The sequence below is a fragment of the Leguminivora glycinivorella genome, chromosome 24 (genome assembly GCF_023078275.1).
Source record: "Leguminivora glycinivorella isolate SPB_JAAS2020 chromosome 24, LegGlyc_1.1, whole genome shotgun sequence".
NCBI lineage: Eukaryota > Metazoa > Arthropoda > Insecta > Lepidoptera > Tortricidae > Leguminivora > Leguminivora glycinivorella.
The window spans coordinates 11485452-11509834 of NC_062994.1; the positions used below are offsets into that span (position 1 = coordinate 11485452).

The 24383-nt window shown below is 35.9% G+C and overlaps 2 protein-coding genes across 10 annotated transcripts in view; one reads left to right on the top strand and one right to left on the bottom strand.

Annotated features, from left to right (window-relative positions):
* The window catches only part of LOC125238942 (histidine decarboxylase), a 61840-nt gene extending 55852 nt beyond the window's left edge, over nt 1-5988 (top strand). For 5 of the 9 annotated variants that reach the window (XM_048146433.1, XM_048146440.1, XM_048146437.1 and 2 more), the window contains 7 exons: nt 605-683; nt 1014-1178; nt 1937-2044; nt 3759-3929; nt 4482-4619; nt 5397-5436; nt 5851-5988. In XM_048146433.1, coding sequence (XP_048002390.1) covers nt 605-683; nt 1014-1178; nt 1937-2044; nt 3759-3929; nt 4482-4619; nt 5397-5428 — 693 coding nt within the window. In that variant the 3' untranslated portion in view covers nt 5429-5436; nt 5851-5988. Of the gene's footprint in view, nt 1-604; nt 684-1013; nt 1179-1936; nt 2045-2932; nt 3100-3758; nt 3930-4481; nt 4620-5396; nt 5437-5835 lie in introns of those variants that run through there. The other 4 variants (XM_048146435.1, XM_048146438.1, XM_048146439.1 and 1 more) reach the window with 4 other exon arrangements.
* Nucleotides 5989-9995: 4007 nt separating this feature from the next.
* Nucleotides 9996-24383, bottom strand: part of LOC125238798 (serine protease filzig) — a 46164-nt gene continuing 31776 nt past the window's right edge. Inside the window, exons 2-9 of the mRNA XM_048146242.1 lie at nt 18191-18318; nt 15358-17487; nt 14671-14821; nt 14064-14250; nt 13225-13409; nt 12163-12278; nt 11614-11733; nt 9996-11145 (exon numbers count right to left, since the gene is read on the bottom strand). Coding sequence (XP_048002199.1) covers nt 10981-11145; nt 11614-11733; nt 12163-12278; nt 13225-13409; nt 14064-14250; nt 14671-14821; nt 15358-17487; nt 18191-18318 — 3182 coding nt within the window. The 3' untranslated portion in view covers nt 9996-10980. The remainder of the gene's footprint in view (nt 11146-11613; nt 11734-12162; nt 12279-13224; nt 13410-14063; nt 14251-14670; nt 14822-15357; nt 17488-18190; nt 18319-24383) is intronic.

Below are 24383 nucleotides of genomic sequence, written 5' to 3' on the forward strand. Positions count from 1 at the left end.
TTAAGGAAACATGCTCTAGGTGCATTCAATAATGGAAAAATGTGTCTGGATAACACTTAAATAAATAAATAAATAAATAAATAAATAAATAAATAAATAAATAAATAAATAAATAAATAAATAAATATTATAGGACATTCTTACACAGATTGACTGAGGCCCACGGTAAGCTCAAGAAGGCTTGTGTTGTGGGTACTCAGACAACGATATATTTAATATATAAATACTTATTTACATAGAAAACATCCATGACTCAGGAACAAATATCTGTGCTCATCACACAAATAAATGCCCTTACCGGGATTCGAACCCGGGACCGCGGCGCAGCAGGCAGGGTCACTACCGACTGCGCCAGACCGGTCGTCAAACACTTAAATCTTTGAATAAGAGCTCTAGAGGATTTATATTATACAATTATGTCAAAGTCTACTCAAAAGTACCAAATACAAAAAAATACAAAGTAATAATTTCAAAAGGTCTACATTTGTGTCGCTTTCTAGTACATAGCGTTCTTGTGATAAGCGCCAAAAGGGTCCCTATTGGCGCTTATCACAAGAACGCTATGATAGTGACGATTTATATTATTTATATTTATATGTTTCAGAGCGTCCGCTTGGCCCAAAAATTCGAAGCGTTGGTGTTGGCTGACCAGCGTTTTGAAATCCCACAACCGAGGAATTTAGGTAGGAAAAAGTTTTAAAACATCACATTAATTGGAAATAAAGCATTCGCCACACGATGTGATTATCTGACACACTATTAACGTTCGGCGTACTTACTGGTAATCTTTAGGCTGCTTGAATATACCATAAAATAGTAAATTTATCAGAAAATTTTTCATGGCCTTCTGAAGTTTCGATCTTACAAAAAAGGAACCACGGTAGTGCGGAAAAAACACACGAAGTATCTGTACTGAAAAATATTAGAAGCTGCAGTGCTTGTAGGAGAAGTACTTATTTTTCTTGCATGTTCATGTAACATTTTATACAAAATTTAATAATCTTTTATTCCAGGCATGGTAGCCTTCCGTATGAAAGGCGATAACGCTCTCACGGAGCGTCTGCTCAAACGTCTCAACGCCCGCGGCTATATTCACGCCGTACCTGCCTGTTTCAAGGGCACATACGTCATTCGGTTCACTGTGACGTCACAGAGGACCACCAATCAGGACATACTGGGTAAGTGAGAAGGAGAGAGAGCAAGAGAGATAGTAAAACATGTTTAACCAACCAGAATACACTAGATAATTAGAAACTAAAAAGTTACAAAATATGATCATCTTCCTTCCATTATCCCGGAATTCCTGTAGAACGGTCACCACGACACAGGCCTCGCCTAGTGTGGGACCACAGATATAGTTGTAAAATTTTATGTCATTTTTTCTAATCATGCGAGTGACGACGAAGGTGACTGCCACCTGACCTTCCAAGTCAAGACCTAAAAAGTTACAAAATATATCATCAAAAAAATGTATGTGACTTGACAGAGACAGCAGGTGGCTATAGTTGCTCCATCTGGAGTGATCAAATTATTTCAATCAATCAAAATATTCTTTATTCAAATAGGCTTACAATAAGCACTTTTAAATTGTCAACAGTGTACAATATTCATCTTATTCTAAATATCAGAGCAATTTATTGGTGCAATAAACAATATTGTTTTAAAACTACATTGATTTATACAGTTTGCCGCCTCATTTAAGCTTTGCTCTTTAAACTTGAGAGCCAATGCTAATTCTTAGATTCTACTTGTGTCCTGACCTTTTCTACAATCGAGTCTTTGGAAAAAACTGTTATTTCGCCGATGTTATCAAGAACTGATTTGACTCAGTTTATTTATTTTTTCTTTTTTTTTGTACTTAGTTTAGAACTATAAGTACCAAAAAAAACTAACTTAAACTATGAAATTACAAGACAACTATTATTGTCTCTTTCAGACGACTGGAACGAGATAAAGACAGTGGCTTCCGAGATCCTGATGGAGGTCTTCGGATCTGACAACGGCAATATCGTAGTGCTGAAGAAACCTAGGATCTCTCTCAAAGGTAATTTCGCAGTTTTATTTCAAAGTCAAATAGCTACTATTAAATAAGGACATTACATTTTCTTTAGTTATTGATTTCTGAAGGAGGAGTATTTTAATAACATAAGTACAGTCATTGATGTGCCAATCGATTCTGAATTTCTACCAATCAGAATTCAAAAATTGACGTTCGGAGTTCAAAACTCATCATCAGATGTTATATTGTCATATTTTTGGTCATCATCATCTCGATTTAATCTTTCACGATTTTTACACATATTTAAAATTGCAAACGGGACTTAATCGCGTATTTACTATGTTTTAAACACTATAACCTCCGACGTTTCAAGGACGGCATTGTCCCCGTGGTCTCGGAGCAGCATTAATACGCGATTAAATCCCGTTTGCAATTTTAAATATCATCATCTCGCTCCTTGCCACATCCAGAAATGGCTACATTAAAAGTCATGAGGTCATGATGCTCTGATGAGGATTGCAAGGCCAAAATCTCGTCTTGAAGATAAGGTCACATGCTGCCCAGTGAAGTTACCCATACGAGTTGGGGTTACATGTGACGGCTTATGTGACGTTTTTCAGATATGACACGTAGCATCTAGGTCTTCCAGACACTGCTGCTGAAATTTATATTAGAAGAATAATAGGCGTTAAAAGTAGGTTGGTACAGGTACAGCTTCTCAAGTATTCTTGTGCGCAGGGTGCCTAGTCAGTGTTACAATCGCTTACGCAAGCGTAACGTAGCTCGCTTTCCCTGTCGCTCTTCTGTAGGCACGACTGAGACAGACTGCGTTTCGATTATAGCGTGAACGATTGTCACTTCGGCTAGGCAGTCATATAAAATTAGGTAGGTATAAAAGTGTTTCTCCGAATCGAGTTGTTACATCCATTTCAGCTCGTTTGTGGTGCGCGTGCTGACGCCATTCCTGGAAACTTTCAAGAACGAAGACTGGGCGAAGGGTCTGATGTTCAGTGGTTATGGACTCTGCCGTATTCTGCTTCGAACCATGACAGCGCAACAGAAAACTGCCAAAATGACTTTAGTATTTAAAATCTTTGTTTTTGTACATATTAGTTTATAAGGTATGTTTCTATGGAACTTCGGTAAGCGAAAATAAATGATGTTTTTTTAAGATTTTGATATATTCATTGTTCGTACAATATTCATGGTTATACCCTTAAAACGGATATCATACGATTTGACAGAATTTTTTTCCTAATAATCTGATAATCATCAAACATGTTCGTTTAATAAAAGTGAGTTGAACATTATTTTTCATTTTATTTAAGTTTGCTTATTCTATTGTATGTGTACATTGTGTACAAAATAAAAGCAATTCATAAATGGTCGGCATGACCAGTAATTATGCGGTTCCAAGGACCATGTACGTTACCTTGCCAATAGTATAGAAAATGATTTATCTTATACACGTAACTTTTCGTAGTAGGTACATCTGTCAACCCGATTGTAAGATTGTAATTTTAGCTAGGTTTTAACCCATCGTATGCTTATGCACGGATCCGTGCGTAAAATTAGGTCATCTTTTTGCATTTGGGACGATTTTTTTGCTCTACATGGCATACCCGAGGTTGGAACCCACAATTTTTTGACGCATCCGCACACGAAGGCCTTAATAAAAGCATTTTTTTGATCAAAGGACAAGCTGTAAACTTCGTTATATCAAATATTTATAAATTTTTATTGTATTTATTAATTGCAGAGACCCGCGAGCTGAACGCGACCTTCGGCACGTCTCTGCTCCTAGCCAACAGTCCCATGAGCCCTAAGATAGTGAACGGCACTCACGCGGCGATCTGTGACTACGAGCAGGTGCTGACATCTTGTGCGCAGACATTTGCGCAGCTCAAGATGGAGCCGAAGGATAGTCCTGGTAAGTCATTAAAACAACAAGCGGTAAAATTGTGAATTTTGGTAAAATTCTTAATTCACGAAACTTTCACGAAAAATAAAGGGAATATAAATTTATGAAATTGAAAGTTTCCATCCATACAATTGTCCATACAAAGTGTGGAAAGTTGCCGAAGTTTTCCTATGTGAACATTTCAGAATTTTGGAAACTTTCCGTCGGAACATCAGTAATTGGGAAACAGGTCAAGACCTGGATTTGTATTCTGTGGAGAGGGACTTCCTAGGCTCATATAAATAAATAATTATAATTTCTGAAGATTCTTGGCAATGGGTCATTGGGTGTTATAACTAATGGTGGAAATATTTTCTGTTCTTGAGTTATGTCTTATTAGCTCAGACAGCTCAGTTGGGAAATAACTGATTCAATAAATCTGATTGTTGGATTTATCTGGATATTATGCAGCTCTTCGCGCAATTAAAATTGGTGATGAGGAGGGAGACAGATCAAAATAAAAAAGGAGAGAGAGAGAGATTATAAAATTTACAATGTACATATTGCTGATGATGATGACAGAGATGCGCAGACGCATCCGAGCCATCAAGATGTGCGGGAAGAAGCTGTCGCTTGACTCGTGCATGGATATGGTGCAGGGCATGATGGCGGAGCAGGCCCTCCCCCAATGCCGGGAGGAGGGGGAGGATGTATCTAACGGTTGGTGGTGGTTTCTGTCTGATGGCTGAAATGGGACTTATGCATGTTTGCTCTAAGTAACAGAAAAAAGTGGTAAGTAGATATGAATTTTCACCAGACGAACAAGGTAAAAATACTGACTGTTAAACATCAAACCAAATTGAATCCATAAAATTATTAACCCTTATTGCACTTATGCTTCAAAATCAATTCTACCAGCGAGAATTTAACGTCAAGTTTAAGTTTGTAGAAGTTGTTTTGCTCCCTTGATCTGATTATTTAATCATCAGTTTTTGAATGATCAAGTAATACTTAAACAGTTTCGTGTGGTGAAAGTTTTCAGTATCTTTTGTGCATATTATCGTAGTAGTCCTTTTATTTATATGAAAATAGTCTCAAACTGCGCGGCGCGGCTTACTTTATACGATCATTGCAACGTTAAACAAGCTATCAATGGAATGTAGATAAAATAAAATAACGCTGCGGTACCTAGTTAGGTATTTATAGTAGCTCTTTTCATACATAGAAAATGCGTGGTTTAATATGCTGTTAAGTCCCATTTTAGCTATTTTTGAATCTCTTTCTTCCTTTGTGACTATCTGTGTGTATTTGTGGCGTTATGTGTGTTGTGTTTTCGCTATATCATCATTTTCAGTATATTTTCTTTTAATTTTATATCATTGCATCAATTGGATTAATATTTTGCCATTAATAGTCTTATTTTCGTTTGATATGATGATGAATAACATATTTTTTTCTTTTGTTATTTTTTTGCTTATTTTGCTCATTGTATTCTAGATGCCAAAGTAAACAACATTGGAACCAACTAGATTAATGTGTGAGTATATTCGAATTTTCGGTGCTGGGCTCATTTAATAATAGATTATAAGCTTTAGATTCTTAGTAATTAACTACTTACTAGATTTATACAAGTATGTTTTGTATTGCAAGCTTTTAGTAGACAATGTAGACATTTATTTTTGAATCTTTAATCTAATCTTGTACGGTAGCGTATATGCTTATGTTCCTTTTAACGCTAAAAAATGACAATTTATTGATATAAGTAATTTTGAACACAGCTAATATTATCTACTTTGATTTATAATATTCGTAACCTTTGATATAGTTACCATACAAAAAATTAAATATCCTATAAAATGTAAAAAAATATAAATCCTATTCATTGTATTATTTTTTCTATTGTATTTTTCAATTGTCGTCGTTTTTTTCTATAAAGTAAATTGAACTCCAGGATCGAGCCCCGGTGACAGGTCCTCGCTGTCTCCTTCCCCCGTCTCCGTCAAACAAGAGCCCAGTCCGGAATCGAACCAGCTGCAACTCCCCACCAGGCAATACCGCTCCAAATCAGTCGACGTTTCCTTAACCGGTCTCAAGCTCGATGATGCTAAAATAACCATTGATGTTAAAAACAACGAAATAATAATAACACCTACAGGTTCAAAAGCTATTACTGATCCAGTTAATGATACACAGAAATCAGTACACTTCAGCGATTTAGAAGAAAAATTAAATATAGGAGATAAAATCACTCAAGCATTCGAAAACTTCCAAGATGGTCTCCAAATGTTAAGTGAACTTAGACATGATAATGAAAAAGATGATAATAAAGACGAATGTGATAGTAAACTCACTATTAGAGGACCTGGTAGTTATATTAAAAAACTAATTCAGCAGTTTAGTGAAGATCCTTTTGGAAGCGAAGATGCTAAGCCTGAGGCTGATAGAGGCAGCTCGAGTCAAACTATAAAGGAAAAAGCTGATGCTATTTGTAAAAAATGTCTTCATTACAAGGGTAAAATGTCTAAGTAAAGGTGTAACTCGGCAATAATAATTACGGCAATGGAAACGATGTATTTAATAGGCAAATTGAATATTGTAAAATTAGATTTTGATTAATTAGCTAAGTGAAAAAAAGTTTTAGATAATCTACATTTAGGAGAAATAATAGAATATTCCGAGGTTCTTATATTGTAGAGAGTACTTATCCAAATTATGTTCATATGTAGAATAATCATCATACATGAAGAAAATTTTGATGTAATATTATCGCTGATGAATGTTGTAAAATAGCTTTTAATTATTCTAAAATTGCTTAAAAATGATATCGACAGTTTATGATATTGGATATATCGCGTATGTTATAAATGTTAGAATTCCTGTTGTTATTCTAATTCATAAGTACACTAAACTTCGTTCAAATATTAGTAAGAAAACGTAGGTACTTAAACTAGTGCTCCATAATATAGTGTTTAATAATAGTGATTAAAAAAAGTTACTTAGCGAAAGGTGAAATGTCAACCTAAGTTCACATATCAGATCACACATATGTATTATGTTCAGAAAGCTTCTATTATTGTATTGCATCATAATCATTAGAAATATAATAAGTAGGCTTGAATTTAAATAATAATCTTAATAGCAGCGAGTAGAAAAACTATAATAAAAAAATATTTTGCCGCCTTTTTGAGTACTCACATTCAAATGTGCCTATGACATCTGGGGCCCATTTCTCAAAACTGAAAGTTACAAGTTACAAGCGGAAGTCTCTTTCCAACTCGTCATATTTAGACATTGACAACCACTTGTAAATTGTAACTTGTAGCTTCGAGAAATGGGGCCCTGATAGTGTATTAAACGATAAAAAATCTTCTCAATATAGTGCTTATTGATTTCGATAAAAAAATATCTAATAAAAAATAGCAATGTTACTGATTGCAAAAAATGCCCGAAAAAAACTTCGTACATGTAAGTTTAGTTATGGGCTGGGTAGAAAATAGTTTAGTGTTATTTATATGATAGGTTAACAAAGCACAATATTTTTATGTATACTATTTTGTTAAGTTTGTTTGTCGCCTTAGGCAGTGGTATTTATTGCATTATATAATAAAAATACTTTTACTCGCTTTGGAAAATATTTATGTAAATATATTTTAATTAATGAGTATTTATGATTAAAAAAAAATCAAAAGTTCGCTGTCCTAACGTAATGTAATTTTATAATTCTTTACTCGGATTATATGATATATTATACTTTGTTTTTTTCGCCAACAAAAGTGATAAAATAATAATGTATTTGTTTATTTATTTATTATTACTTCTGGACATTTTTTTGCTTATATTTTTACTTTGAATTATATATTAAATATTTTTAAATCGAAAGGACAGTGATTAAATGTATTGAATTTAATATTATAATTATCATATAATACCTATAACATATTATATTATAAGCGTATTAGTATTCACTAAGGTACCTAACTTATATTCTAAAAGTATATACATACTTTACTCAAGTTAATATTTTAATAGATGTACTATAAACTCATGCTGTATTGTGATTATAAATATCAAAAATATATAGTAGGTATCCCTATATTTATTATTATTGTTAAATGTGTTGCGTGAGGTTGTTTGGTAAATATGGGAGCTATTACAAAATAGAAAAAAAATTTTTTAAATTTCCAGGCACTTAAAATGATGTGTTATATCATAACTTGCAAATTCAGTAATATTCTTTTTTATTAAATATTTTTGACTTAGCCTCGTCCTATATGTATTTCGTGTAACTCAATATAAGTAGACAAAATATAAAATATATATATTAAGGAAAAAATATTTTTTATTAAAAATGTTCAGGTACTATTGTTATTTTATATTGAATGGAGTTCCGGTTCCCAAACAGCCTTAGACAACAATAATTTGTATATTCACGAACTCAAACTGCTGTGCTTTATCAATAATGTAGTTAGTTCTTGTAGAATAAGTGAATTTATTTTATTTAAGTGCATAAATAAAATGTTAAAAAAAGATAGCCACAAAGTTATTGTCCAAAAGCTTTCAATGTAGTTTTAGTGATTTGTGGAATATATTCGATGCAAATTATTTTGTGTTTTATTATATAACAATCATTAGTGCTAATCCCTTTTCATCGTAAATACGAAAATGTATTTCAGTGTTTTTAAATTTTAAACGATCATATTTTTACTCTTTATCGACGGTCTGTAAAAGACAATATTTTCATATAATTATCTTGTAACTTATATTTTATTAGGAGTGAGTAGTTTTCTTTAAAATATGGAGAAAAAAAATCTGTTGCATTACTTGTACAAAAAATAAAGAAATAAAAACAATGTTAAGTCGGGGAATTCGGGGATTGATAGAAAAGAATCAATAAATAAAAAAAAACGTTGTTTTGATTATTTTAATAAATGCATAACAGTCGTAGATTATTATTAACATTTTCTACTTATTTTATATTCATAAATTATTGAGCGTCTCGTATTTTTACATGCAATGTACATTTTCAATGGAAGTGAATTCGAAAATTTATTAAAATGATTATCAATTTTCATAGTAAACAAAAATAATGAGTACTTTGAGGTCGTTCATGGAAATTTCATGGTATTTAATTATTTTTAAATAAATTAGCTAAAATAATCATTATAGAAAGTCACATTTTCGAAAACAACAAAAGTCGCCAGGAACAATTCCAAATAATATAATTTTAATTATACATTTTCAGTTCTTAAATCTAAATTTAACTAATTAACAATAAATAAATGCATTTTAATGTACAATCATAACCTAAACTACTAAATATACAAATGTGTATATTACAAATGCAGAGAATGACACGGTAGAAAGTATTTCAAGATCAAATGTTTACATTTTTTTTAATTAATCAAAAATATTCGTAAATATATTTATATTTTCATTAAAGTTGGTATGTTTTTTTGAAAGGCAGTTTTAATAGAGAGCTGTTATAAGTTGTTAATTATTATTAAACATGTGATCTACAAACACTTTCTTTTATTTACAAAATAGATGCATAAAATCTTATCAATACTATATTAATAACAAAAACACTCTAAGGGTGGGTAGACAAAAGTCATTTCGATTAAGATTATTAAAAAATATATATTAACACTTTTCTAAGGGCGATACCAATTATGCCAACTACGAAGCAAATAATTATAATATTTATAATCTATTTGCTTCACAATATAATCTGAAAATAATAAAATTCGCCTCTGATTGACATGACTGATTTAAGACGATAAATATGGAAATATAGTATGAATAATATATAAATGATACCTCATGATGTAGTCACAAATTAAATCATTGAATTGTCAAAAATAGATGATTTCGCTGTAGTTGAACACGCTTCCTATTATTCATTTGCAGGGAGCGTACTTTTCATGCCGATGACATTAATCTGACGTCACGCGTATAGGGTGATCCCAAATAGTGTTATTGTAAGTTATTAATCATTAGTCGTCAATCATTTTAATCGTGTACAAATTACTTGAAATACAGTAGTCCATTTACATGTGGCATAAATAATACCTACTTGAAATGTGAAACGTAAATAAAATTATTTGATTTGTTTTTATACATAAATTGAATTAAATAGTATTGTTAAGAACACATTACAATAAATACGTAGAAAAGAGAATTCCTCTGTAACGTAAAGCACACCATCCTTCTTGCATTTATTACCATGAAAAGAAATTAACAACTTAAAATGATTGATGACTAATGATTAATAATTTACAATAAAACAATTTGTGATCAGCCTATATGGAGCGTGACGTCAAGTTGATGTCATCGGCACGAAAAGTACGCTCCTAGTTCATTTGTCTCCTCGACAGGACAAATTAGAGGAGAATATAAGAAATAGAAAAACAAAGGTGTATTAGATTTTCAGTCAGACATATAGGTATAACAAATAAGTAACGACTGATCTTTTTGGAGACAGATACATGTAAGGTCGTGCCAATAAGGATAACTAATGTCATTAGAATCATTCCCCACAAGCCCACGTAGTTTGATGCGAGCGACACCACGGGAAGGAAGGGAGGAAGAATCAATATTTGTAAGGCAAAACATTAAGCTTCTATATTTCGTCAAATTTGATTTTTAAAATGTTTCATGCCTAGTCTCGACGAATTTAACGTATCTAAACAGCAAGACAGACATCATTCGTACATCCACATTGTAAAGTGTACCCCCCAATATATCGATAGATGTCACTAAAATGAGCTAGGAATGCCGCGAATTTATGTAATAATGGACGAATGTAACATGTATTGACAATTCTACAAAATCCCGTTTCTCAATTTGAGCCATATTTTAAGTTAGATATATATCCCAAATATAATGATGACACTGAAATCACTAGTTACACTAGTTAGATAAACTTTATCGCATCGTTGTGTCCCTATCGCACTTAAAAACAGTGCGAAAAGGACGGCCTAACATTATATCGTTTATCACGCGACCGTGCTTGGCCTTGCTTAAAGCTATTTGAGAAACGTGATTTAAAAGATTCATGTTACATTTGTCCATGATTCCTCGCTCAATGCACGCCCGTGATGCTTCTCAGCCAAGGCTTGTAGAAGGTGGTCCTCATGTAGACTCCAGGGAGATATGGCGCTGCACACTTGATGCCGTGAGAGACGGTTCCGACTAGCTGCCAGCGGCCGTCACCGCGTTGAAGGACAAGCGGGCCCCCGCTGTCACCCTGAAGTGAACCCTTATTAATATAAGACATGAATGGTGGCGGCTCCCGTAACAAAAAATAAACCATTTGGTGGTGATGTAGTAAACTTAAATTAAAACTAGAAAATTAAATGATATTTTGAAACTCCAGTACTCAGGAAATAAAGAGATCCTGGGAAATTTAGAGATGGGTATCTGACCAAATAGAAAATTTGTTTGGAATGGTCAACGATGAAGATAGACCAAAAACATACTTTAGAACGAAATGTTACTGTTGATATTTCAAAAATATTATGAATAGTATGAGTAATAAGCAGAAGTAGATATAAATAATCTAATTTTCTGTTTTTGAGCTGAAAGCTTAGATGTTAAGCCTGACGTCCACTACGTACCTAACCGCATCTACGTTGTTGAGTAGATAAACCGCTAGTGAGCTAAGAGAAAAGAACAATAACTAGATTATTTAACCTGTAAGGTTTTGAATACTCACTTCACAAGAATCTTTCTGTCCATTTGCGTATCCTGCACATAGGAAAGAACTAAGGATTTTCTTCGAGTGCCCTGCCGTCTGGAACATCTCTTGGCACACATTATTTTCGATCACTGGCACCTGAAATATTTGATCACACGTTTAAGTAACAGAAAATATTATAAAAATGGCGTACTTATCCTCTGTGAGTATGTAGATCATGCAAAACATTTCTACTGTTGAACCAAAACCATTGATTTTGATAGAATATTTTAGCATAATAATTACAGACAACTGGGAAGCTTTGGATTGACTAGATCATGTAGTTAGAAGTAAGTACATTTTGAAAAATTAACATTGGATACTTATAGATTATACGATAACACTTTAGTTCTAATTTATTTCTTAGTTATGATAACCTACGATACAAAAAAAAACATTGTAAGAGGTGTTTTAAAGTTTTGAGTACTTCAGGGCTTTGTGTTAGGTCCAGTACTGTTGTTTGTTGAAATATATAAATGGATTATCGTGGAAGTAATATTTGCAATAAATACTTTTTTTATAATATACCTGCACTTCTTGCAATACAGCCGGCACGGCGCCGCCATATTTGAGGCGGCCCCAACCTGTAACTGTCGCCATGCGGCCTGTGAAGTCACTCTCGTCTGGTGGCATGCAGATGGGCACTGGAAATAAAATAACGTAAATAAATAAATATTGGGGACACCTTACGCATATCAACTTAGGCTTAAACTAAGTAAAACTTGTGTTAATGGTGATAGGCTACGATATACATGTTCACTTATACAGTGTGACCAGCAAGTGGGCTTTTTTAAATGAACGTAAACTAACATATTTATTCAACTTAACCATGTCATTAATATAATAAATTAATCTATTTTTTGACAAAAAAATATTGCCAATAATGTACAGCACATACATTTGTCAAGTAAGGGTAATGACAACTCATAAGTATCAGGGATGCGAGTAAAGACAATAATAAAGTGCATGCAATACATTGAATGTGCAACTATACACGATGACGCGACTCACGTTTCGAGAGACCAGTCTCTACAGAAATACTCCTGTCATGAGTAAGTCATTCAGCCAAATCCCCTTGTGGCCTTTACAGGGAGCATCAAACACAGTTCTAACTGTAGTTGTCCGATTTTCACGAATGACATGACATGATGAGACAAGTATATCTTAGCGTCTTTAATGGTGCTCCCACACTGGCTGTTATCAATGTTACTAGCTTTCGCCCGCGGCTTCGCTTGCGTTTAGTTTGAAAATTGCACAATACTCCATACAAACTTTCACCACTCATTTTAGGGAAGTGGGGTGTTGGAAAGAGACAAAACTCTCCATCTTTTAAACTATCTCCACTTAAAAAATCACGTCAATTATCGCTCCGTTTTGCCGTGAAATACGGACAAACAAACAAACACAGACACTTTCTCATTTATAATATTAGTATGGATATAACACGGTGTGACAAGGACAGCAAGATGGCGCAATGGCGCGCTGTCCCTGTCACACCATGTTATATAACATTTGTAACAGCCGAGTGTGGGAGCAAAATAAATTTGTGATCAGGTTCCGTTACAGGTGTCATAATATTAAGTTTCTTACCAATATGAGCGTCAAATTTAATAGGCGACTCTAACTCCAACAGTGCAAGGTCGTTCTCAAACGTGGCAGCGTCGTATTGTCTATGCACGATGACGCGACGCACGTTTCGGGAGACGGGTTTGCGGGGCTCCAGGTCTAGAGAGATGTCGTTCTCACCAAACACTGCTACCAGGGACGCCAGGAAGCTGGAAAATTATATATAAAAATGAAGCTACAGCTGGAAGTAATCTTTTGCCTGTAAAAACTTTCTGGATCACTGGTTTTTGCCTTTCTTACGGTTGTTACGGGAAGTTGTAGTTGGGAGCAAAAATAAGAAAAACGTTTTTATTGTGGCCACGGGTGCCACAAGTCTTAGTAACATGCTTGGAAAAACTCGATCTTTGTCGCCGTGAGTCAGATCGCTGATTAGTTCTGCCACTTGATGCGATAACAGAAGACTCTGATTCAATTCCAACTTTGGGCAAGGTGACATTTATAGTTTTACTAATGCGTTCATTATACAGTTTTTTAAGCTACAGCAATAAATAACTCAAACTTTTTTTTTTATTATTATAAATGGGCTTACTCTTGGCCACAGACTAGCCAAAGGCAAAGACGTGGCCTACGATGGAGTGAGATCGCCCAGAAGATGCCTGTTCACTCTTTATTTGAAGGTTGCCGGGTTATATGAGCTCAAACTAACTAAAAACTAACTTTCAAGTTATGCTCTGCACAGGAGTACCTAGTCTCCCAAGAATAATGGCTGGGATTACTGAGAATTCTTAGTTGGTTTTTTAATTCTATGATCAAAAATTCTACAGAAGATACCTAATTAGTTGGTGAAGTCTTTTGAAACTTACCCCGGTTGACAATGGGCAGCGGTCGTCACAAACCGAGCAGTAATCAGCACACCTCCACACTTGTTCTTAGTGAAGAGACCGAGCCAGGTGGATTCTCGCACGAGCACTTGCCAAGGCCACTCGCCTTGGTAGGCGTTCTTACCGCCGACTATTCGCCCGGACTTGATCAGGGGACGGACGCCGCATACTGAAAATGGAAAGGAAGTTTTTGGTGATTTTTGTTTTGAGTAAGTGGTTATGAGTAGCCGTAGCCGAGTGGATATGACGCCTGACCTTCAATCCGGAGGTCACGGGTTCAAATCGTGGCTGAACCAATGGGTTTTTTGAAACTTATGTACGAAATATAATTTGATATTTACCACTCGCTTTTCGGTTTTGTGAGGAAATTTGTGAAGAAATTCAAAGGTATATGCGAAGTTCCCCAATCTGAATTGGGATAGCGTGGGGAGGGGACTATTGCCCGAGCCCTCTCACTCGAGAGAGGAGGCCTGTGCCCAGTAGTGGGACGTAAATAGGCTCTTTTATTTGTTTTAAATATTTGAATTATGTCTCATCACGAAAGTCTATACGTTAGATAGTAATTATTCCAATCGCAGGAGAAACTTACAGTTCTTGTCATTATAGTCGATGGTCTGATCAGCATATGATTCGGTGGTGACCTCCTCCACCGCTTCGGTGGTAACAGTGGTGGGAGCGACGGTGGTGGTTTTTGCTGGTTTCGAAGGCTTTGTTACGGGTTTCGTGGGTTTTCTGGTCACCTGGAATAATATTTAAGTAATTGTCAATTTATTGAACAAAATATGAGTTTGCTTAGTTTTCTTACAAGGACTAGTAAGTACGTTTGTGTTAGAGCTCCGCTTTAAGATCGTCTTGGATGTTTTCAACAAAACAATAAAAAGATCCACTCATTCTATTTTTTTTTAATGGGATAGGAGGCAAACGAGCAGACAGGTCGCCTGAAGGTAAGCGATCACCGCCGCCCATGGACACGCGAAACACCAGAGTTATTGGAGGTGCGTTGCCGGCCTTTAAGATGGGTGTACGCTCTTTTCTTGAAGATTTGAAGGTCGTATCGGTCCGGAAATACCGCAGGCGACAATTCAGTTTTGACTTTTTAGTTCTTGCTACCTTATTGTTGATTAAAGAACATTGTTGGAGGTACATTAATATCTCTATCTTCTTGAGATCTGATCACATTGATCTTATGATCGCAGGGTCAATGTCTGTAGTACAAGAATATACTCGACTATGCTTGACTGCTCGTGTGATAGAGATAGAAAATTATTTAGCTTACCGACTTCTTAGTCGTCGTAGTAATAACAGTTGTAGTCTGCGGCGGCGTTGTCGTCGTTGGTCGTCGCGCAGCCGTCGTCAGCTTCACTGGCTTCTTCGTCGTCTTCACCGTAGGCCTTTTAGTCGTCGTTGTCAGCCGAATCGGCTTCCGCGTCGTCACAACTGGCTTTCTCGTCGTCACTGGCTTCTTACTAGGCTTTGGCGTCGTCGTTTTCGAGTTGATAATCGTCGCGTTTGGCTTTTTATCAAGAATCACTATGTCGTGAAGTTCTTGGAACGTTCCTTGGAGACTACCCACTATTTTGTTTACGAATAGATTCATCTTTTCGTTTAGTTTCTCGTCCTCTTGCCATGTTGGTGTTGTGAAGTCTACATCGTGTAATGTTTCAAGCTCGTTGTCAGATAGAGATATGCTTGTGTTGTATAGCCCTGGATTGGATCCTGTGGCGTTTAGCATTGGGTTTCTAACTGGAGGGAAATTAATTAAATCATCTGATGACGTCTGCATTTCAGGTCTTAAAGTTGTAGCTGAGAAGTATTCCGTGTAAGAATCGAAAGTAGGACTGGTAGAAATAACTACAGAGACTGGTCTGGTAGATGATTTGATAGGAAAAGGTGTAGTAGGAGAAGGTTTCGGAGTGATAACTACAGTTGGTGATGAAGGTCTTTCAAAAGACTGCGGTGGTTTGCCCATATAAATATTATTAGTCGATTCTATATGATTGTTTACTGTTATTTGACTCACTGGTTTCTTAAAAGGCTCCTGAGAAATCTCAACAAATTCTGGTTCTTTATCTTCAATAGGTTTTGCCGTTTGGAAGCCGTTTAGGACTATGACTGTAGGTGTCACGCTTGAGAAGGTTTCTGGGGCTACATCATAACTGGATATTATGCTTGATGGCGATGTAACTGGTCTTCTAACAGGTTTAGAACCAGTGACGTAGCTGGTGGAAGGTGGACGTCTAGTCGTGCTGGTATGGAATGAAGGTTGCGGGGTTGTAGTGGAACTGACGTAGCTGAAAGTGGTAACCGAGTCTCCGAAATCACTAGGGTTTGTTGGGTATCGGTTAAATGCGTCTATGGCTTGACTAGTAGACACACTGGGTTTTGGTGTTGAATAAGGATTGCTGGACGGCCTGCTTTCCTGAGGTATTGAATTTGGTGTCGTGTATTTTACAGGTTTCTTTGTTATTATTACTGTTTTTTTAGTTGTTGATGGTCGTTTGGTTGTAGTTGTTGAGAATACAGTACTTCCGAATGATGAAGGTTTAAGAGTTACATAGTGGCCTGTAGATAAGTAGTAATTTGGATATGTACTGCTGTAGTGTACTGGAGAGACTGTGGCTGTTGATGGTGATGGTGATGACTTCGTTTCAGCAATATCAGGTATAGGTGATGTAACTTCATCCTTCAAACTAGGAGTACTTTCATTTAGCATTTGAATGATACTATTAATCGAAGTTTCAGTAATCTTCTGTGGCTCTTTAGTTACTGTTGAAACTTGAACATAGTTTTCCGTTGGGTTCTTCGTTGTCGTTTTATTCTTAGGTCTGAAGACAGGTTTTGTGTATATCGGTCTATGCGTTGAAACAGTTTTAGGTGTTGTTGTTGATGTGCTTGGTGGTGGGGTTGGTTTGGTCTGCATTGACGACACTTGTATGTTGAAATCTGATGGTCTCGCTACATTATCAACTGCTGAACCATTTTTGTGTAATAGCACTGTGTCTACTGTTCCATGGTCTATTGAACTGTGTGTATATAATCCATCAGGTTTAGCAGGTTTGATGTAAACAAAGTTATCTTCTTTAGGAGGAGCGTGTAGCAGTGTATCTGTTATTTGACTTAGACCTTCAGATATGATTTCTTTCTCTGTGCTATCATCAACTGTTTTGACGGTAGATGATGAAGGTTTTTCTCCAGGTCTGTATCCAGGTGTGACTATGGGTTTGAAGCTGTTGTGCCAGGCGTTGAGAGCTTCAGAATCGTAGTCGTCGCTTTCAGTTTCTGCCTCAGGGTAGTCGAGGTAGCTGGTCATGACGACGCCAGGACCTTTGGGGATGTGGGACTGGCTGTCGGATTTGAGCTGGCAGCAAGCTCCAAAGAGGAAACCGTCCATACATGCACCCACTACCTGAAAAAGTCGAATTAACTTATAAATTGGTGCCTTATCGTACTTGTTATTTACTTTTCTAGTATTTATAGGAGTTAGAGAGATACAGTAATGTTAAGAGGTTTTCAGTAACGATTGATAAATAACTGATTGAGTGTGTTCATTTTTGATAACTTTTTTTTTATTTTTTTTATGGGATAGGAGGCAAACGAGCAGACAGGTCGCCTGATGGTAAGCGAATACCGCCGCCCATGGACACCCGAAACACCAGAGGTGTTGGAGGTGCGTTGCCGGCCTTTAAGATGGGTGTACGCTCTTTTCTTGAAGATTTGAAGGTCGTATCGTTTTTTTTATAATGGTGATTTTGCATAACCTTCCTATCTTTTCTCTTTTACCTAAAAGGTTAACTGGTAAACAGAGCTCTATGGCATTAATTTCGCCATTTATACGTTGCATTTCTTCTTTGTTTTGAAATATAATATGAATTTATTTATTTATTCGTATGGCATGCACTGAGTCGCTTATGATACTATCATTGATTACAATAATATATCTAAGTGTTTCACCCATTGGGCAGCGTTAGCATCAGGTGAGTGAAGATCTAGGGCCTCCCCAACAAATTTTCTTTTTGGACACTCGTGCATGATGTGGTGTATAGTCTGCACCGGTGCCCCGCAGTCGCATGCTGGTGAGTCTCTCTCTCTATGAATAAAACAATGCGTACCTCGCCCCCCCTCTGCTGGCACTCGTGGTTGAACATGCATATCGTGTTCCCCCTGTTGTATTTGGCTGCTCTCGACGCTTTGCAGTACGTGGGCGTTATCCGGTAGCCGCCGAATAATTTTCTAGAATCTGAAAAGAAAAAAAAAATTGGTTTAAATTTGTTTTTTTTTTTGATAATTTTTCAAGGACCTTTATATAAATTACATATCGGCCCTGAATGAAATGTTTAAAATGATAATTTTTCAACTAGAATTTTTTACAGATTTATTCATTGAATATTTTTACACAGATTGACTGACTCAAACGGAATGCTCAAGAATGCTTATGTTGAGGGTAATCAAGCAACGATATCGTATTATGAAATAGAGTGTCCACTGGTTATAATATGGCACGCTTTTTCATAGGGAATTCAAGATAATAGTGTAAAATATACACCCTGTTTTTATTGAATTCCGTTAAGTTTAAGTGAAGGTTCTTTAGAACAAATCAATTAATTTATATAAGAAAGTATATAGAGCCTTAACTCTTACGGTTATTCAGTTATTAAAAAAATAAAAATAATTACTGAACACGTGTGTGACAGCCTTTACCACTTCCTAATGTTATTTATTTTGACATGTGCCGTCAATCATTTGTCACTAACTTGAATATGTGTCGCTTAACTTCAAACCTGGGTAAATCCATTTTGCTTTAAGGTTGATTATATTAAAAAAAATATTGTGATCTGAAAGGTTGTCAACCTAACTTAATAGCAGAATGGATTTACCCAAGTTTGAAGTTAAGCGACACATATTATTCTTAAGGGTCTCTCACGCTAATTAATTCATTTATTATTGTATGAAAACGATGAAGACCATTTTTTGGCGAATTGGTTCCTCATATGTCGTCTCGCAGACACCTACACCTTGCAAGTCTTTTGTTCGGTGTCATGAATGATAAGACTCCTGACTATTTGCATGCAAAAATACGCGTTTCCTCATTTCATACACGACACGGTACTAGAGCAACTAGGCGCTGCCTTTTGGAAACACATCCACACAAAACTGTAGCCTTTACTGGGTGCTTCCGGTATCTCGCAACCAAATGCTGGAATAATATCCCTCCACCATTAAGATGCCTTAAGACTAAGAATTCATTCAAATTTCATTTCAAAAAATACCTACTGGACAAGCAAAATTTAGGAATCCCATACGGGTACTTGGTTGCAGATTACCGGATCTAATCTAGTCTGGTCTGTTTTTAGTGTACACACACACACACACACACACACACACACACACACACACACACACACACACACACACACACACACACACACACACACACACACACACACACACACACACACACACACACACACACACACACACACACACACACACACACACACACACACACACACACACACACACACACACACACACACACAGTCACACACACACGCACACTCCTTGTAATTTTATTTTTTGCAATTTATGTTTATGTCATGTTACTATAATGCAATCGTTTAGACATAGGCAAACTATTTCTATTTTTTTGTACAACGATCTGTTAGTGACCTGGGTTCTAGCAGAATTACCAGTTGCTTCGCCCGAAAGAGTGGAGCATATAACTGAGCCAGGACCCTTTTGTTTTTGCTGCAACGCACACAGCAAACCCACCCATATTTTAATGTATGCTATTGTTGTTTTTTCTGTAGTGTTAGTACTTTTTATTGTTTATTTTTGTTTTAATTGTTTAATTTTGGTGTGTATTGTAGCAAACAAATAAATGATTATCTTATCTTATCTTATCTTATAACTAACCTAACGACGTGTGGAATTTAACGAAAAAAAAAAACACGGTGTAGAATAAATCGATCAGTCGAAATTGCCCCGCTGTACCTTACATGACGTGACGTTAGCTAATCAAGTTATTAGTTATCACTTTTCAAAATCAGTAAAACATTATTTTCTCTCACGCCCCACACATTATACGAAAATGGACTCTCCCAGTAGCAATCAATAAATATTAGACGAATCATTTCTATAATTTGTTTTAACTTTCTTCACTTTATTTCGTAATTTAGAAATCAAATCGTTTTACCGATTAGTTCCAATTTGCAACGATTTAAGTGAAAACTTTGACGGTATCTCAGATTACGTATTGTGGGAGAATTACTTAATAACTCTCTCTATTTTTAACCCCCGACGCAAAAACGACAGGGTATTATAAGTTTGACGTGTCTGTCTGTCTGTCTGTTTGTCTGTCTGTCTGTCTGTCTGTATGTGTGTCTGTCTGTGGCATCGTAGCTCCCGAACGGATGAACCGATTTGGATTTAGTTTTTTTTTGTCTGAAAGCTGAGTAAGTCGGGAGTGTTCTTAGCCATTTTTCATGAAAATCGGTCCACTATGTCGCGGTCGGGGGTTTTTTCAAAATTTTAATTTTGTGGTTAAGTTATTTAGATTACGTCCAAACCCCTTTTTACGATGGTTTTAGCCTGCTAAGAGCGGTCCTGGGTTCAAATCCCGGTAAGGGCATTTATTTGTGTGATCATTGTCTGAGTAGGTACCCACAACACAAGCCTTCTTGAGCTTATCGCGGGACTCAGTAAATCTGTGCTCAATTAGTAAAGAATATCGTCACTACTTTTAAAAAATCTCGTATCTCACGCTGTTCCTCAAAGTTAAAACGCAGTAAGTCTATATGCATTCCATATATACTTACTACAATTTTCTTTTCATTGACAGACGAAGATAAGTTTTTTTAAAAGTAGTGACGATATCCTGTAATGATTATTTATATTAAATTTATTAAGCCATTAACTACTATATTTCGATGTAAATATGAGAAATCATGAGTCATACAAAATCCAGCTCATTTTGTCGATTTCTGATAAATTAACAAATTTTCGTTTAAATTCGTAGGTAACTGTCGGTGAAAAAAAATTAAAGCGGTTAAAATAATCGGTTAAAATAAGTTTTAGTATTTAATATTATTTTAGTTTGTGGTCTAAATTTTTTTCAAAATGTCGCCTTTGTCATGACACCAACAACATGCGTTTGCGCAGATAAATCTGCATTTTATGCAAAATGTAACGGTGCGGCCTTTGTTTTACCTGTTTTGGATATTTTCGCTTTAAATATACTTAAGACTCACAGGTAGAATTAATTTCCGAATCCGAATATTCAATATACTGCGTGTACTTCGTAATTGTCAAAATGAAAATCAAAAACATTTGTTCAGTAAGTACCTAGGCCACATCTTCACAGGGCACTTTTACATGTCAACATCACAATAAATAATATGAACACTTTAAGTTCTCGCGCTTTGTATATTTATATATATTATATTATATTATAGCCTTTTTATTTCTTAAAAATTCATACACATTTTTCACTATTTAGTTACATGCTTTGCTTACATAATGCTAACAACATCAATTCAATTCACAAATGAATACTCACATTTTTTAAACTAAAATTTAAAAAAAATATCTATCTAAAATTCATTCAATTCATTAATAGCTCCAATTTGATGTCAATATTTTAAATTTATTCAATTGTAAGAAGATTAAAATTTAGTTTCTATATGTATAATTAATAATTTTATGATTATTTATAATTTTAGCATTCGCATAAAGTAAATTAAAAATTTATTAATATTAAAATATTACGCAATATCATTATCAATTTGGGTCTACATTATAATTTATAGTAATTACTGGTAACATTAGAAAAGTAATAAGATTATTATGTATATTTATCTATGTGTAACATGCAGGATATTTTGACAAATTTTATTTAAAATAATTTCTAAGGACCTCTTCGCGAGTAAAGGCCTCCTCCATGCTCTTCCATGCGTCTCTATCTTTTGCTTTATTTATCCAATTTGTTCCCGCCACTCTGATAATCTCATCATTCCACCTGTCTTTCGGTTTTCCTCTCATCCTTTTGTTGGGCGGACCTGGCCCCGTAGCCGAATGGCATTTCTCCGACGCCAAACGAAAGCGATACGCCGCTGGCTCTGTCGCGCCAATACGCAAGCGCGATAGAGATAGATATCTACTAGCGCTTCGTTTCGTGAGCGTTTCGTGAGCGATTGTGCCATTCGGCTAGCCACCCTGGCCCCGTAGCCGAATGGCATTTCTCCGACGCCAAACGAAAGCGATACGCCGCTGGCTCTGTCGTGCCAATACGCAAGCGCGATAGAGATAGATATCTACTAGCGCTTCGTTTCGTGAGCGTTTCGTGAGCGATTGTGCCATTCGGCTAGCCACCCTGTCCATGTGGTAATTTTACTCGTCCATTTGTCGGGGTGCATGCGGGCAACATGACCGGCCCATTTCCACTTTTGTCTCTTGCAAAATTCTACGTGTATTTAAAGTCATACAATACAGGTCGAACGCGATTAATTAACATTATTTTACCTTTTTTCCCAACGTGGTCGCGGAAGACTGACGTAAAACGGTCATTTTCTCAAGACGTAAGGGCGAATTCTAATTACCGCGACTCATTTCTTTTCAGTGGAGTTTCAGTTCTAATTCTAATTTATTAGAATTCAAATTCCACTGAAAGTAAATAAAAGCGAATGGAATAGACGATTGAGAATGACCGAAAATAGATATATTGGGAAAAAAGGTAAAATAATGTTAATTAATCGCGTTCGACCTGTATGTGACTTTAAATAAATAAGTAATATGAATTCAACTGAAGTAAAAAGCTACTACAATTAATAAGAGATGTATAGAGTCATTACTCACATAGCTCATACTTGATGATCTGTCATTGCCCATACTTGGCAAGTGTCTATGCTGTACATTGCTGGCAGTTAAATTTTTGTTAGAAAATTTATAAAGTCATTATTTTTATAAATTGAAATAGATATCATACACGAAAGAAAAAACGGCAAGGCCCACTGGTGGCTGAGCTGGGAATCGAACCCGGGTCTTCAGCTTACGCGGCTAACGTCTTTACCACTAGACCACACACCCGCCCGTGGCCACGGGTCTATTCCCGGCTCGGCCACCAGTGGGCCTTGCCGTTTTTTCTTTCGTGTATGATATCTATTTCAGTTTATAATTTATATATAGTAGTGTGACTACTTGAAAAAATAACAAATCAAAAAATATTCAATAAAAGTAATTTGATTTGTTCCCTAGTTGTCATTATTTTTAATTATTAATTAAATTAAGGGCATGGTAAAGTTAAATAAACTATATCAGATTACGCTCCTTTAAAAAACGTCCACTTACTGGTCCATCAGGCGGACCGTATACCTGTTTGCCACCGACGTGGTATTACAAAAAAGCACGCTGTATATGATCAAATCAGATCGGACGATCCCATCGCGTCTAGACTGGCCTTAACATTCACACGGATTGGACAGAATTCACAGAATCGAACGAAGACGGAAATTAACTTGTCCAATTGATATCTTATATTTCAATCTCAAAAGTCTTTCCATTCTATTATCGATACAATATGTCCTATCAAACTAAATTGCCTGGATATCTAGATTTCACTTCGATTTCTGCTTTCTATAGTAATTTCACTTGGGATGTAATGGGGGTAAAGTAGGTAAAATAACGTTTCTAGAGCTTTCGATGAATTGAAAGTCTCTTGATGTCCTTTATGGGTTTTAAATGTTAAGATGGACGTGTTGAATTCAGTGAAATTGTGGCCAAAGAAGACATATCTACTACTATCTTTTGCCCGCGGCTTCGCTCGAGTTAAAAAGAGACAAAAAGTAGCCTATGTCACTCATCCCTTCAACTATCTCCACTTAAAAAATCACGACAATTCGTCGCTCCGTTTTGCCGTGAAGGACGGACAAACAAACAGACACACACACTTTCCCATTTATATAGGTAATATTAGTATGGATATACTAGCCTAGCATGTAGCCTAGCGGTAAGTACCTACGTGAGACTTTCGTTCCGGAGGTCGCGGGTTCGAACCCCGGCTCGCACCAAAGAGTTTTTAATGTCATTTGATATTTGCCAGTCGCTTTTCGGTGAAAGAAAACATCGTGAGGAAACCGGACTAATTCCAATGAGGTCTAGTTTACCCTTCGGGTTTGAAGGTCAGATGGCAGTCGCTTTCGTAATAACTAGTGCCTACGCCAAATCTTGGGATTAGTTGTCAAAGCGGACCCCAGGTTCCCATAAGCCGTGGCAATTGCCGGGATAACGCAAGGAGAATGATGATGCAAA